General features: G+C 31.6%; 1 protein-coding gene across 6 annotated transcripts in view; it reads left to right on the forward strand.

The window, feature by feature from the left end:
* Window positions 1-3,643, forward strand: part of LOC100167981 (pituitary homeobox homolog Ptx1) — a 40,720-nt gene extending 37,077 nt beyond the window's left edge. For all 6 annotated transcript variants that reach the window (XM_008182245.3, XM_003242711.4, XM_001949186.5 and 3 more), the window contains exons 5-6: window positions 2,230-2,418; window positions 3,156-3,643. In XM_008182245.3, coding sequence (XP_008180467.1) covers window positions 2,230-2,418; window positions 3,156-3,614 — 648 coding nt within the window. In that variant the 3' untranslated portion in view covers window positions 3,615-3,643. The remainder of the gene's footprint in view (window positions 1-2,229; window positions 2,419-3,155) is intronic.
* Window positions 3,644-14,955: the final 11,312 nt, after the last annotated feature.

Consider the following 14,955-nt stretch of genomic DNA (forward strand, 5'->3'; position numbering starts at 1 on the left):
GGAGTAGCGTCCTCTTAATGTGTTGGCTTTATTTGCATGTCACCGGTCAATACAATAATCATGCCAGATAAGCTTATCGATGAACTGAGCATCCAAAAAAATAGAAAACAGGATTTTGTATTATAACTATTTTTTTTGTTTATCGTATTAAACACAGGATTGTCGTTAGTATGAATTTATAATAAATGCTATTAAGTACTATACAATTTGTGTTAATTCTTATTTCACCTTGATCCACACTAAACTCAACAAGTTAGAGGATTTTAAAAATGTATATTATATTCATATTTATTGAGTGTACCTATTATAATATATTTCATCCCCCCCCCCCTATCAAAATTCCTAAATACGCCACTGTTAGGGGCTGCCGACGGCGTCTGGACTACAGTAGGTAGACATCCCACTCCGATATCCCCGCTAACCAAAACGCCAAAAATTATTTTTATATCGTGTATAATAGTATAATATTATTACAACGGGAAGCTGGAAATAATCTACGTTTCGAATGTTTCGATACATACAGACATTTTTTAAACAAGTGTGAAATGTAACCATATTAGAAATAATATAATAATAATATTGGAAAAATCTTCATATTAAAATTGGGTAGTTACACCTACCTATAGCTGCAAGTAATCCTATATTTATTTGATATATTCAATATTTGTACTACTGCAGGATAGTTGTTGATATAGATTTAAAAAATCGTAAATTGTAAATTATTAAACGCTTATTTTAATATCGCTATATCAGTGTCTATATAATATATTATATGATGTATAGTGCGAAGGTGAACCATAATATCGTATAAATGAAAATAATAGAAATTGTTAATATATAGGTAGGTTGTAACTTGTAGGTAATAAGGTATTACTGGTTAACACTTTAAAAGTGTTTGATGTAGATACTAAAACAATATAACTGTCGAGTTACGAGTTTGCAATTTCTTCTGATGATTTATATTTTTTTCTATACCTATACACCTGTATATCCTAACCCCGTCGACGACGAATGTATCTAATTTATTATATTATTATACATCACGTCGCCGTGCAGGCGTTCGCATATTTTCGCATAAACCTGTTGAACTGGCCGTTAATAAAATGTGCACATTTCCCTGATAAAATCGCTTAGCTACACCGAGTTACCGAGCTACAGAGTCTTATCGTGCGCTATCGGGGATTGCACAACTGTATATAATCGCTATCACGCGCATCGTGTATAATATACCGTGGTTGCATACGGTAATCATGCAGCGCTCGTGAAGCCTGCATGATTATCGTGCGCGTCGTGTAGGAAACAACGATTCTCGTAACATAAATATTACACAAGTGTTATAAAAACGGTAGAATAAATCAAAGACATTATTAGTCAAGCGCATCGCGTTTTTATTGTAATTCGTTTTATCCCTTAACCCCGTCTGAGACGGGAACCGTATGGCAGACGGATAAAAATAATAAACGCGCGTCAGCTAAACTATATATTAATAATAATAAGGCCTGCCAACTGATTTATTATACAGCCACGCCGCAGGGACTGAACCCGTGGCGGTTTTGGTTCGTCAAATTATTTTGAATCAAGGTTTCGGTTAGGTATTTCCAATTCAAATTTTTTAAGACTCGAAATAAAATTACACAATATGAACATAATGTATTATGAACATGTTATATACTTATATAGCGTTATACTTGGAACAAACATACCACGGAATGGCAAAAACAGGAACGGAAGAAAACTTAGGAACGGTGATACCCAAAAAAATTAAAAGTCATTAATTGGAACGACAAACTTAGAAGCGATAATCTCGAAGTATTTAAGTCAATATAGACAGATATGCTCATCTCCATCCTCTAATAGTATTTTGGAACAATTCTTAGATCCCAAGCGAATTAAAAAAAAAATTGTCAAATGCGCATATATTATATTATATAGGTACCTACACCAAACGTGGTGATCGCTGTGATCAATCGGATTATTAAAATCGAATACATCCCTATAGACATGTAATACACACCTCCTGTATTAAATAATATTAGATATTATTTAGACATTAGATGGCGAAGTCGTAGATATTGTCGTTCAAATCAATTTCATATATAACGAGAAGCGACTGAAGAAAAAAAATAGAATTTATTAAAACCGAAAAGAATTTTTAAAAAAAACAATAGTCTTAAAATACCTGTGTGATAACTATTCCCACTTATTGAAAACATTTTATATGGTACACAGGTGTGGTTCAAAAACCGGAGGGCCAAGTGGCGGAAACGCGAGAGGAACGCGATGAACGCCGCTGCGGCTGCGGCCGTGGACTTTAAGAACGGGTTCGGAACGCAATTCAACGGCCTCATGCAGCCATTCACTGACACGGACTCGCTGTACAGTACAGCTTACACGTCATACAACAATTGGGCGACTAAGGTAAGAATTTTTTTTACCGATTTTTTAAATATATTTACTTTTTGCAAGTTACGGCATACGATACATTCCCTATATTCTGGTGCTGCATTTTTATGAATACGTTTGGTCGATTTTTTAATATTAGTTTTTCTCTAAATTTTAACGTACTTTGGCACTGCCCATGTGTGTAACCACTTGATAAACATATGCATAATATTATTGTATAAATGGCTGAAAAATATTGCATTTTCGTCGAAATTTGATTAAGCTAAAAATATATTATAAAATAAAATCACTCTGCAGACCTCAATATTATATTATTATAACAGTCGTTTTTGGTTTCTAAATATAAGTTATATCCCCGTTGTACCTATCCGTCCGTTAGTTATGTAGTTAAAATTGTTAATATAAAATATTAAGTTATTCATTAATAGACCATAATATATAGGCTAGTTACTGTATATGGTTACGATTATTTGCAGTGTCAAGATTTTACCACGGTTCTATTCAAAGTAAAATTATACATTTATACTGGCGAATATTAAAAATATCGGCACTAAAATATAAAGGTTACCGAATTCTTTTTAATTCGTACCTGGAATTATAGTTTATTGTATTGAATTAAACATGGGTACGTTTAGAAACCGGAATTTAGCACGCTCGAAGAGTATGCTCTCCTAACTTGTTTACCTGCATACACATTATGATAAATGTTAGTATTAAAAATAGTAATAAATATGTCGACGTATACTACGCAGGTGCCGAGCCCGTTGGGATCGAAGACGTTCCCGTGGTCAGTGAATCCGCTGGGTACAGTGAACCATCATCACCACCAGGCGCCGGTCAACTGTTTCAACGCGGCCACTTCGGCGGCCGGATCCATGTTGCCGACGCCCGCACCGCAGAACGGGCCACCGTACTGTCCACCCACCACACCGTACTCCGTGTACCACCACCGGCCTGCCGAGCCGTGCAACGTCATGTCCAGCAGCATCGCCAGCCTCCGGCTCAAGGCCAAACAGCACGCGTCCGGGTTCGGCGGTTACCAGCCCGCGGGTTCGCCGGGTTCGCTGCAGGCACAGGCCAACGGCGGCAACCGGTCATCGTCGTCGTCGTCTTGTCAGCAACAGTACGGCGGCGGACAGGGTGCAGGTGGCGGTGGCGGTGGTGGCGGCGGCGGGAATTCCGGCAGCGAAGGCACGCGGACGCCCGTCTGACGTGAAGAGCGGACCGGAGGGAGCGTCCGGTACACGGTTGAAGACCTGTTGGACTTCAAAGAGGAAATGGACGACGGCGACGGCGGTGCGTCTGTCGCGGGCGGTGCCGACAGTGGTGACGAAGTCGACGGTGACGGTGACGATGACGACGACGACGACGACGACGACGAAGACGGTGACGAAGACGACGAAGAGGTGGACGCGGGCGTCGACAACCTAGTCGAAGACCAACTACACCACCACCATCATCTTCACCACCACCACCAGCAGCAGCAGCAGCAACAGCAGCAACAGCAACAGCAACCACATCACCACCACCACCACCACCAACAGCAGCAGCAGCAGCAGCAACAACAGCACCAACAACCGCAGCAACAGCAGCTGCAGCAGGTGGACGGCGGTGGCCGGACCGTCAAGCAACACGCCGAGTTGGCGCAAATGCACGCCGCCACCGCTGCCATGCTCTAATCGCTCGCCTGTGCCGCCGTCGTGGTTTGTACGTATTTTGTATTTTGTGTATATTAGCTTAAAATCGTGTATAAGTACCAAATGGGTGTGTACCGTGGTTTCCCCATAAGGTTAACCCGAGAAACCCGGAAAACCCACCCTGTATATTAAATAAGTGTAAATAATTTACGTGTTTTGTACATATTGTGTGAGTTATGTATAAATACATTATGTGTTTGACGCCGAAGTCCCCTCTACCTCTCTAAATGCTTCCCATCCCCTTCACACAGTCGAATAGAAACGATTAATATAATAGGTATTATATGCTGCAGGGTATCCCATAAAGCACCCATGTAAATTGTACATTGTACTTATTAAAAAATGAATAAATCATTAGAGTTTTTAATGAAAATGCATTTATTTCTATATATTTACCAACAAAAATAAGAAACAAAACGGAGTAATTAGTAAATAATAAAAATTACGAGAACCTTAGTGGTGCCAACCACTTATTTTAAAAATGTCGCCAGATTCTATAAGTTCGTACTTTGTGGGACACTCCATATACTATATGGGGCCATCGGAAGACTGACTCACCTTCGACACATTTTGAACTTCGCGAAACATCGAGATTTACCATTTTTTCTGTGCGATTTATTACTCTTATACTACAGAGACGAGTCCCATTATTTAAAAAATGTAAGACCATCGGCGTGGTGGGTATTTTAGTTTTGTCTGTCGCACCCACATTGTAGAACGTTGCCCACCCACCCCTTTTACATATTATACCAATATTGTCGTTTGACTTTTTGCTGACCTATATCCATATTGCAGAGTGGATTGCCGCTTACCACGCGGTACATAAGGCGCGTATCGCTGGAAAACCGCGTCTTCCGTGGCTCACTCTGTATATACGCCATACGGTTGCCTCGACTTCTCGCCACTAAAAAATATCCCAGACCTGCAATGTATATTATTATTATTATTATTATTTTATCCTACGCCCTAACTTATTGTGTACTAAATGTACATAACATAACATGTATTGTGTAATTCTATCATATTATTATTATAATTATTTGTTTCATATACGAACGGTATGCATATTATAATTATTATGCGTATTTTGTACAGTGTGTATACGATACCCACATAATGTGTATTTGAATACCTAGTTTTTGAGTATATATTATATTATTATTTATTACGGCAATAATATAGAACCATTCGCCTAGTCCAATATTATATATTATAATAAATCACATGTTTCCGTTTTGTAAAAAATATTATATACCTGCGTAGGAAAATATCCATTCATATATTTTTTATGATTGCCGAAACGAGTACCTACTTACCTACCTACGTATACAAAGCGACGAGACATTTTTTACACAAATCTTGACACTATTTTTAAACTAGATCTCAGAATTTTAATTATTTCATCAAAATGTCAAGATTACACGAGTTACATATATTTCTTAAAATAGTATAATATTATATAATAATAGTATAAAATCGTAATTTTCTCTGAAAATAATCATTCATGCGCAACATCGAAAATCAATTTATTATAATATATTACATATTATATGATAATATAATACTCATATCTAAAACAATCGATAAACAATTTTTCTAAATTTTTTTATGGAACTTGTAGAATTTACTTGAATTTTCAGAACGTGAGATACTACGACGGTAAATTGGTTTGAAATGTTGAATAGAAACGTTTCCGATTAATTCGATGTTTGTAATATAAGCGTATGCCACGGTCTATACCTGTATGGTATACAGTATATACATTATACATATTATATAAGTAAAAAAAATTCAAAAAATCAGGACCGTTCAAGCTTGTGACAATGTTTTATTATTTTTAAGGAAACATATTGTGTTGTACCCACAGGTTTTCATTTTTGTTTCCGTGTAATAAATAATATGTATTTCTAAAATTATTTTAAAGTCAATAAAAATTGTAGGGTCGTTCAATTTATAGTGATATACCTATAATATATTGTGTACATGTTTTTATTATTATTATTATTATTATTATTATTTTAATCAATAACATTGTGTATAGAATAATATTTCCACATACGCAATGTATAACCGTTTTGTGTAACGTGTATTTTATATTATAATATATTATATATGAAAAAAAATACTACTAAATAATTATTATTGTACGACATTATTCGTGTAGTTAGGTGAATTTATACATTTTTTTCTTTTTGTTCTACGTTTTACTGTAATAATAATGAGTGTTGAAGAGAAATACAAACATAATAATTTTTGTTTTTTTGAAACGGAAAATGCATTCCACTATATTATCATCGGCTGCAGCGTATACAATAATATGTGAGTATTATATTATATTATACATACATACATATTATACACACCACACGGGATAGCGGGGGGAGGGGTCGTTAGGTTTTTACGTAGGTACCTACTTAAATTATAATATTCCTTACATTATAAAACTTTTGTTTGGGTATTTTTCGTACCTACTTTTAAATATACGGTTTGTTATCTATACATCAATTTATGTGTTTATAATTTATATATGTATTAATATGGCGATGGGACTATTATAACACCACAACCAAAATATTTTGATCCCCGTTTCGTCTATATACTCTATATACCTATACATTTCTATACAAATATTATAATATAATGCATTATGAATAAGTTGTTATATTATATTATGTTATGTAATATATTATACGTACCGCGATATTGAAATCCTAAGACCTCCATAATATTGTTATTATTATTATTCGCCTAATCCTCAGCGATACTTGGATTCCTATTGTTGTGCATTGTTCGTTGTATATTGTATTATATATGTGGGTGTGTGTAATACGTTCTGATAACAGATATTATTGAAATAAATATATAATAAATAATATATTTATATGTGTTCCGTGTTTGTATAATATAATAAAAAAATATACGATCCGAAAATATGGTTGGCGGCTTGGCGCGACAGAAAACGGGTTCGACGCCGAAATTACAACGAAAACACTTTCGGGGCGATATGAACGGATTCGCTTGCAGTCCGCGCAGTGCACATTTATATAATAATAATATTATACACATAATACATAGATCCCACTACACACAATAATAATAATAATAATACATTGCGCAATATGATATTTTATGCATCGAAAAACGCGAATACGAGGAATACTATAGGAGCTTGGCATTCTTTCTTCACTTTTCTTATCATATTTTGTTATACATGTACCAGGTACCTATATATATATTATATAAGCACACACACTTATGTAGTATATATTGTATAACATAATAATATATTATGTTATAACCGCGCCGACTCCGACACGGAAATGCCCTGCATTACTGTAATAATATATTGTAAATAATAAAAAAACTGCGTTGCGATTTCCGTGTCGGTTTTCTAATAGGTACGCGTAAAATGTCGACGTCGACGTAAAATGTCGTGTGGAAAGATAAAACGGATAACGTTATCGTTTTTGTGTATCCGAAATCCATATTATAGCAAACCCATATAAGGGTAATTCTCCAAAGTAGGCATAAATATATATTACATTATAGACGATAACCAATAATATAATATTATAACGCGTCTGCCGGTGGTTTTATTGAAACAAAAAATGTGCGTTTTATTATTATATATTGCGGTACACACGCCACATGGTATACGTAGGTACACCAGGTACCTATATTGGCTATTACCTAAACCTAAGTATAAAACATTAAAACGTGTGTGATTCACTGCAATGGTACGACAACCAATGTGTATGAGGGGTATTCTACAATACAATTTTACGAAATACTCTTTGTTATAATACGATTGTATATTTTGTATATTTGAAATAATAAATTTCACTTATTTTATATTATTATAGGTATCTATATTTATTACGCATTGTTATGATATTTTTTTTCGATTTTGTTTTGTCAAAGGATGTATAGAAAATAGGACCGCTAAACGGTAAGCTAAACTCATACATACGAAAAAAAATATATAAATAAAGCTTTCATAGGAAAAAAAAATACAAGACCCTGCAAACAAACGAATGTGTCATTTACTTCAATGAATAAACCACACACATCATTAGAGAACAAAGTACCTATCGGTATAAAGAGTTATAAATATATGCGTATGAACTATATATGTGACAAACCCGCAAAGTCATGACATGTGTAAACGTTGGCGCCACCTCTAGTGAATCATATTTTATATAAAAAATAGACGGGAAATCGTCAGTAAAACAATAATCGAACTTAGGAACACAATATAAACAAAAGCTGCTCTTGTATAGTTGTATACCACGGTGTCATATGATCGATGCACAGGCGCACAGCAGACCTTAATAATAACTAGTACCTAAGCTTATTTTGGGGTCTATATAGCCTCGTTCCCATTTTTTCACGAGCTTTATATTATTTATCTGAATACAACAGAAATCATATTAAATGAATATTTTAATTGATTTTCTTGAATATATTTCCACGTATATACTGCAGTGTCTAACAGAACGCACTGACCAATAAAAAAAAATTGATACTATAGTTAAACGTGTGACAACAATTATGAAAAATACATGGCTAATAAATAACTTAAGAAATTAAATAAACTTATGACTGTAAATTCCCAAAAGTATTATTTTGAAAAAAGTTATTGCATTTCAAATTAATTTACACCAAAAACATTTTGAAGTTTTAAAAAATTGTAAAAAATAAATTACCCAATTTAAATAAACATTTTCATCATCAAAGTTTGTGTAAAAAATAGATTTACAAATTGGATATTTTGAATTTTTATTTTTTATTTTAGTATTAAAAACCAAAAATAATAAATGTTACACTGTAAGGGGTTGTATAGTGAAACTCGAAAGCGCCTATAAATTATTTTATATACAATTATTAAATATTGTTTGTATAACAAAAGTTATTTCATTTTTCAGATTTTTCTGTTATACCTTCTATAGATTAAGTTTTAATGGTTTGATTATCACATTATATATTATATTTTAATGAATAATTATAAATATATTTAAACTTCCAAGTGCCCATTTTCATAGTAATAAATAATTTATTATTATATATATGTTTTGGGAGGCTAATTTTATATTTTGGAGTGATGGGCCTTAAAATATATAAATTTTAATAAATGTATTACCCGTGTGCATTCAATACAACTACTTATTTTGTTTCACAATATGTTGAAACATTTCGATCTTAATTAATAGTTAGATTTTTAGATTATGCTTGAAAGTTAATCTGTAAGCTATATGTATTTGTATATAAATAGATTCAATATAACATAATTAAGTAGTAACAGTATTTAGTATACCCATTTGGTTTCACACAATTAATCTCGTAATCAATTATCCTACCCACCCCACAAAGAAAAATCGAGCTACCACCCCTAACAATCACGGCGGTGGTGTCTTTGGACAATAGTATAATTTTAACCATAGGCACCATGTGTTACTATTATATATATATAAAATGTATTTTGATATTTTATTGATGTATAATTGTTATATAATATGTATAATAATGTACAATAAATAATAACCTAACCTCGTATATGATTATTATTGAAGAGTCTTATAATTATTTAATAGAAATTATAAGCTTCCTACTCTTATAGTTATAAAAATATTTTAAAAAATATTGGTAGATTATTATATAAAAGTTTTAAATTGTCATCATTTTTTATCTATGTAAGTATAATGTTATCTAGTTAATTTATACGTCAACTATCTTCCAAATGTGTATAAATCTGAATAGGTTTTAAGTTATCACAATTGCACAGTACATGTTATAATCAGTCAACAGATGGTTCGAGCGTAAAGCGTTAATACAGATGCGATGGAGTGCACCAGTGGCACGTAGGTACTGAAATAAAAGTGCAATTTACCCTATAATAATAATATATAGTTTATATGGTAATGTAATATAATATATACTATGAGATAGGGTTGCAGGTGTAGCAGATAACGTAACGTGGCAGCTCACATAATTTTGTCGACTTGGAAATGATAAAAATTATTATTATATACAATACGGTTACGTGTCCGCGCGTATTGTTATTATTATAGCTGTGTGGAAATCATACTTAATCACGAACCTCGACACGAGCGTTATTATAACGCAGCACTCCAGCTGCAGTATAATGCGACCTTTGCGACTCAGGTAATATACCGAATGATAAACTTGACGTAAGATTATTTCAGAAATTAATGACGTTTTTGAAAATAATTATTTATTTTACATAACTTTAAGTTGTTTATGTACCTTCCAAACTTTTTCTAAAAAACATTTTTCCAATTTTGTATCGTTATAATTTTTCTAATTTTTACTTTTTGTTAATGAAGATGACCATGCAGAATAAGGAGGAGCGTTTCGAATTTTGTACGAGAAACTTATGAGTTTTAAGTATTTAAAGTTTAGATGCGCGGAGTGGAGTGGGTTTTTGGGTACGCCGCAAAATGTGTGTCCACTATTCCGCTCGACAAAACTTTAAATACTTACTTATGGTTATGAATACAGAATAATAAGCTACTTGTTTTACTTGATTTTTATGTGTCTAAATACTCCGAATAATATTCTGGTTCGGTGGAATAATAATTAAAAATATGTAAAAGGGTTGTTTTTCCATTTAAAAATTAAAATATTAAAAAACGTGTAACTATTATTTTCCAAAAATGTAAAAGAAATATTGTCAAAAAGTTAAATTTTTCTGAAATAATGAGTGTCTTACGTTAAATAGGCTACTCCGTATTGTATAATATTGTTCAAATGTGTAATATTAGTACCCACGTATAATAATATGTAGTTACAGACCATTTGTCATTGTTTTTATTTCCTATGCATTATCTACTATCAATTCAGTATCAAACTAATATAATATCGTAAGTATCTACTTAGGTAATGTATAATGTGTATACACTATACAACAGGGGCGTGCTCACAGGGGAGGGGGGGTTGACTGTATTATTTTTTATTTTTTATTATAAAACAAATAATGCATCTTTATAATGTACTTGTCAAATTATATTATCATACAATTTCTCGTATTTCATCGTTAAATGCTTCCAACATCGAATATGTAAACTGCCCCGTAGTTGCCGAAACTAAAGCAATTGCGTCTTATTACTATTTAATATTAAATTTATGTGTCAGCACTGCAGTCAGTGTCAGCCTAATGGCGTACACTTTGGTAGTTTGGTGCATAGATTAAAGAATAGTTTGTTGTAAAACCTAACCCTTACACCAGAAACTTATTATCGTGTAACTGTTGCTATTCCATACATGGACTCATTCATTTAGCAATTAGAAGCAAGATTTTTATGTCATAAAAATATATTCAAAGGTTGGACAAAGAATAATTTTTAATATACTTTTAATAGGTACTCAAAATATAAATTTGTTTTTTAGGCTTTCAGTGTTTATTTTCTGGAACTTATTCAGAAAACTTTGATGAACTTGTTGAATTTTACCTCGATACTGACAAGCTAACAGTTAAAGCTAAACTACAAATATGGTATACCCAACTTAATAAGCATGTAAAATATCCAAAAAGTTGTTTAGAAGCGTTAAGACAGTGTGATAAAGATATATTTCCCAATATACATTTTCTATTAAAAATACTATGCACTTTACCTGTTTCAACAACCACCCCCGAGAGAACGTTTTCTTGTCTTAAAAGATTGAAATCTTATCTAGGAAACACAATGACTGAGGTTTTTCTGGATATTAAAATAAAAATTTATATCAATTTTTTAAATATTTTTTTTTGGTTTTAGACTCGACTTAATGGCTTAGCTATGTTATCTGTTCATAAAGAAATTCCACTAACAGCAGAAGAAGTTTTAAATGAATTGAGTAAAAAATCAAGAAAACTAGATTTTGTTCTTTCATTTTTGAATGTATATATTATATTATTATATATTAGTATAATAGTTCTAGCAAAGACTAGCTCCTTCAATTTTACTTGAGCCCCCCCCCCACATAAATTTTCTGAACACGCCCCTGCTATACAGTTATGTAATCTGATTGAAAACTGAAAAGTGAGTTTACTATATTTATTGGTAATAATGTGACAAGAACTAAAAGATTATTGAATCGTGTGTTTTTTATTTTGTTTTTTTTTTGTACATTGTATATTGTATAGTATTTATTTATTAAGCATTTAAATGTTTTAAACATCAAAAATCGTCCAAGGTACCTATAATATGATTTAATGATGAAACACTATAACCATAATTAATACAAAACGAACATGATGGTGACATTTTTAAGGACGAACGAGAAAGGAAATAAAACAACTGTATAGTGTATAGGTATTATAATATAATTGTTCTATACAGATTTTTTCCTATTTTTTATTCTTTTTAGTTTTTGCTTCTTGACTATAAAAAAATATTCGTCTTTACGTTAGGATCTTCCATCAATAAATTTAAACAAACTAGGTAATATTATACCTATATATAATTTATAATTTATTTTATTTATCTTATTTGTGTTTATTGATTTTTTTTTTATATGTACAAATTGTAAAAAAATATGCAAAACCTTGTTGGCTAGAATAATTTAAATAATTTAAATATTTATAATAGTAATTAATTGTTTTCATAGTTAAAAATAAACTAACTTTATTACAATATATTATAACGCAATTTAAATTTTTTTTTAAATTTATTTTAGGCTTTGGGGCCCAATCATGAGCCAGGCTGACACTGCAATTGCTTAATCACTTGAAAATTTATCCGGCACATGGGATTTTTCACTGAGTAATAATTAAATATTAGCTGCATATAGACTTCGTCTAACTGCAGCAGCAGTGTATATGTATATGACACAAAGGCGTTAAAATACATAATTACCGTATATTATAATGTATAAGGTCTATATATCTATATATAATACATAGTATATCCACACACGCATATGTATATAATAATATGTTATATAGGTCAGGCGACAGCTATGATTAGGGCTGGATTAAAGGGGAGTCAAAATAAACAGTTCAAGCGTTTGGCCCAAAAATTAAACAAATTTGTATTAATAAAATACAAAACACAAAATACATATTATATTAATTATTGTTTTAACTATTATTATTTGTCGATTATTATTCAGTTTTTTTTTATCCATAAGACACTGCATGCATGATGTATATTAATTTCCGTAATCTGTAACAGTAATGCTTATATAGGCCATGTTAACAATTTAATAAATATGTCACAAATTATTTTTAAAAGAGATGAAAACGTGGATAATAACATCGTCCCGGTACACATGTCTTACATTCACGACTTCAAGGATACTCGTCAATATACATCATAGAGTGTAACGCATACAAAATAAATACCTAGCTGAGTAAGTAGATGTTTCATTATATTATACATTTATTCTTCTTTCTTCTTTGGCGTATTGTATTTTTGTACAGGGTGATTCACCAAGCATGGTCATCAAATTTCTTGTATAATGCAGTTATTAAAAATCTGATTTTTGGAATTTTTGAATATATGTACTTAAAGACCAGTGTATATTCGTATACTTGAGATTTTTTGTATTATTGAAGGCGATGTGAAGACACAATCTAATATCTACGCCGTTGCTCTAATAAGAACCAAATGTTTTTACTTTAAATTACTAAGCAGATCATTTTTTTGAAAATGTTGATGTATTTATTATATCTAAATCAAAATGTGAACGAGTTGTTTCCTACAGTTATCAAACATTATGAAAAAAAGGTGATGAGCAAGCTTGGTTAATCAGTAATTAGTAATTACTCTATACAACTGACAGTTTAAATCCATTAGTGTAATTTTGTTTTTATATATATATATATATTATTAAGTATATATATTACAGATTTCGTAATTCAAATAAATTATGAATATTATAAAAATAATTAGATTATTGGTAAAAAAAAAAAGTTTTCACAATGTACACTTTAATTAAATTTAAATATAATTTTCATTTGGTAAACATGTGAGTGAAATCCTCAACACTCACCAGCTCCCTAGAACAAAAAATAAGTCTATCAGGATATTTTCCAATGATTTAGTTGTCAGAGAATATAATATAGGTAGAACGAATAAAAATCATCGTATTAATTCCTCTTCATAAACTACAATTTTAGTTCAATAAAATAAAATATATAAAATACATTTTTTTTAGAGATCTTAATATTTTATTAATATAACTAGCTCCGGTGCACCTATTTAAATTCTTTAGGATCACTCTTGGTAGGAATTGCTAGATGTAGGACGTGGGTACCTCGTTTGCTACGTGAGTGTCCTTAGTTTTATGGACATGTTCTGTGGTTATAAGTCTTTTAAAGTATGGTGCAAATCGCACTGCTGATTACTGGGTGTTGTAGTATAAGTCATGTCTGGTTTTTTTGTGTCATAACTCATAACTGAGTCGTGCTAGCTAAGTTAGAAGCTGAGTTTGATGTCTATTGTTAACAATCATCTCTGATTTTTTTTTTTTTTTTTGTAATACAGTTGTCAGTTGGTATATTGTTTTTAAAATTAAAATCGTTAAAATGGTGCATTAATCATGATATAGTAATACATTTTAAGTAAAAGAAAAAATCAAAAAACGTTCAACATTTCAAAGGTCTTGGAACTAGCCAGTCGGGGTTGCAGCTAAAATTTAACTAAGTGTTCCTATCTTATATAGTAATAGCACCCCCATAGTTTGGCCGATAATTTGAAATTATTACTGTAAAACTGTATACTATGTATAACAAATATACGCAAAACCGTATCAACCATATGATTATTAATTAGATTACACTGGTTACAGTTAGATCGTAATATCATATATATAATACATACGCATGCGTAGTATACATACATACATACATACA

The sequence above is a fragment of the Acyrthosiphon pisum genome, chromosome A1, assembly GCF_005508785.2.
Source record: "Acyrthosiphon pisum isolate AL4f chromosome A1, pea_aphid_22Mar2018_4r6ur, whole genome shotgun sequence".
NCBI classification, from domain to species: domain Eukaryota; kingdom Metazoa; phylum Arthropoda; class Insecta; order Hemiptera; family Aphididae; genus Acyrthosiphon; species Acyrthosiphon pisum.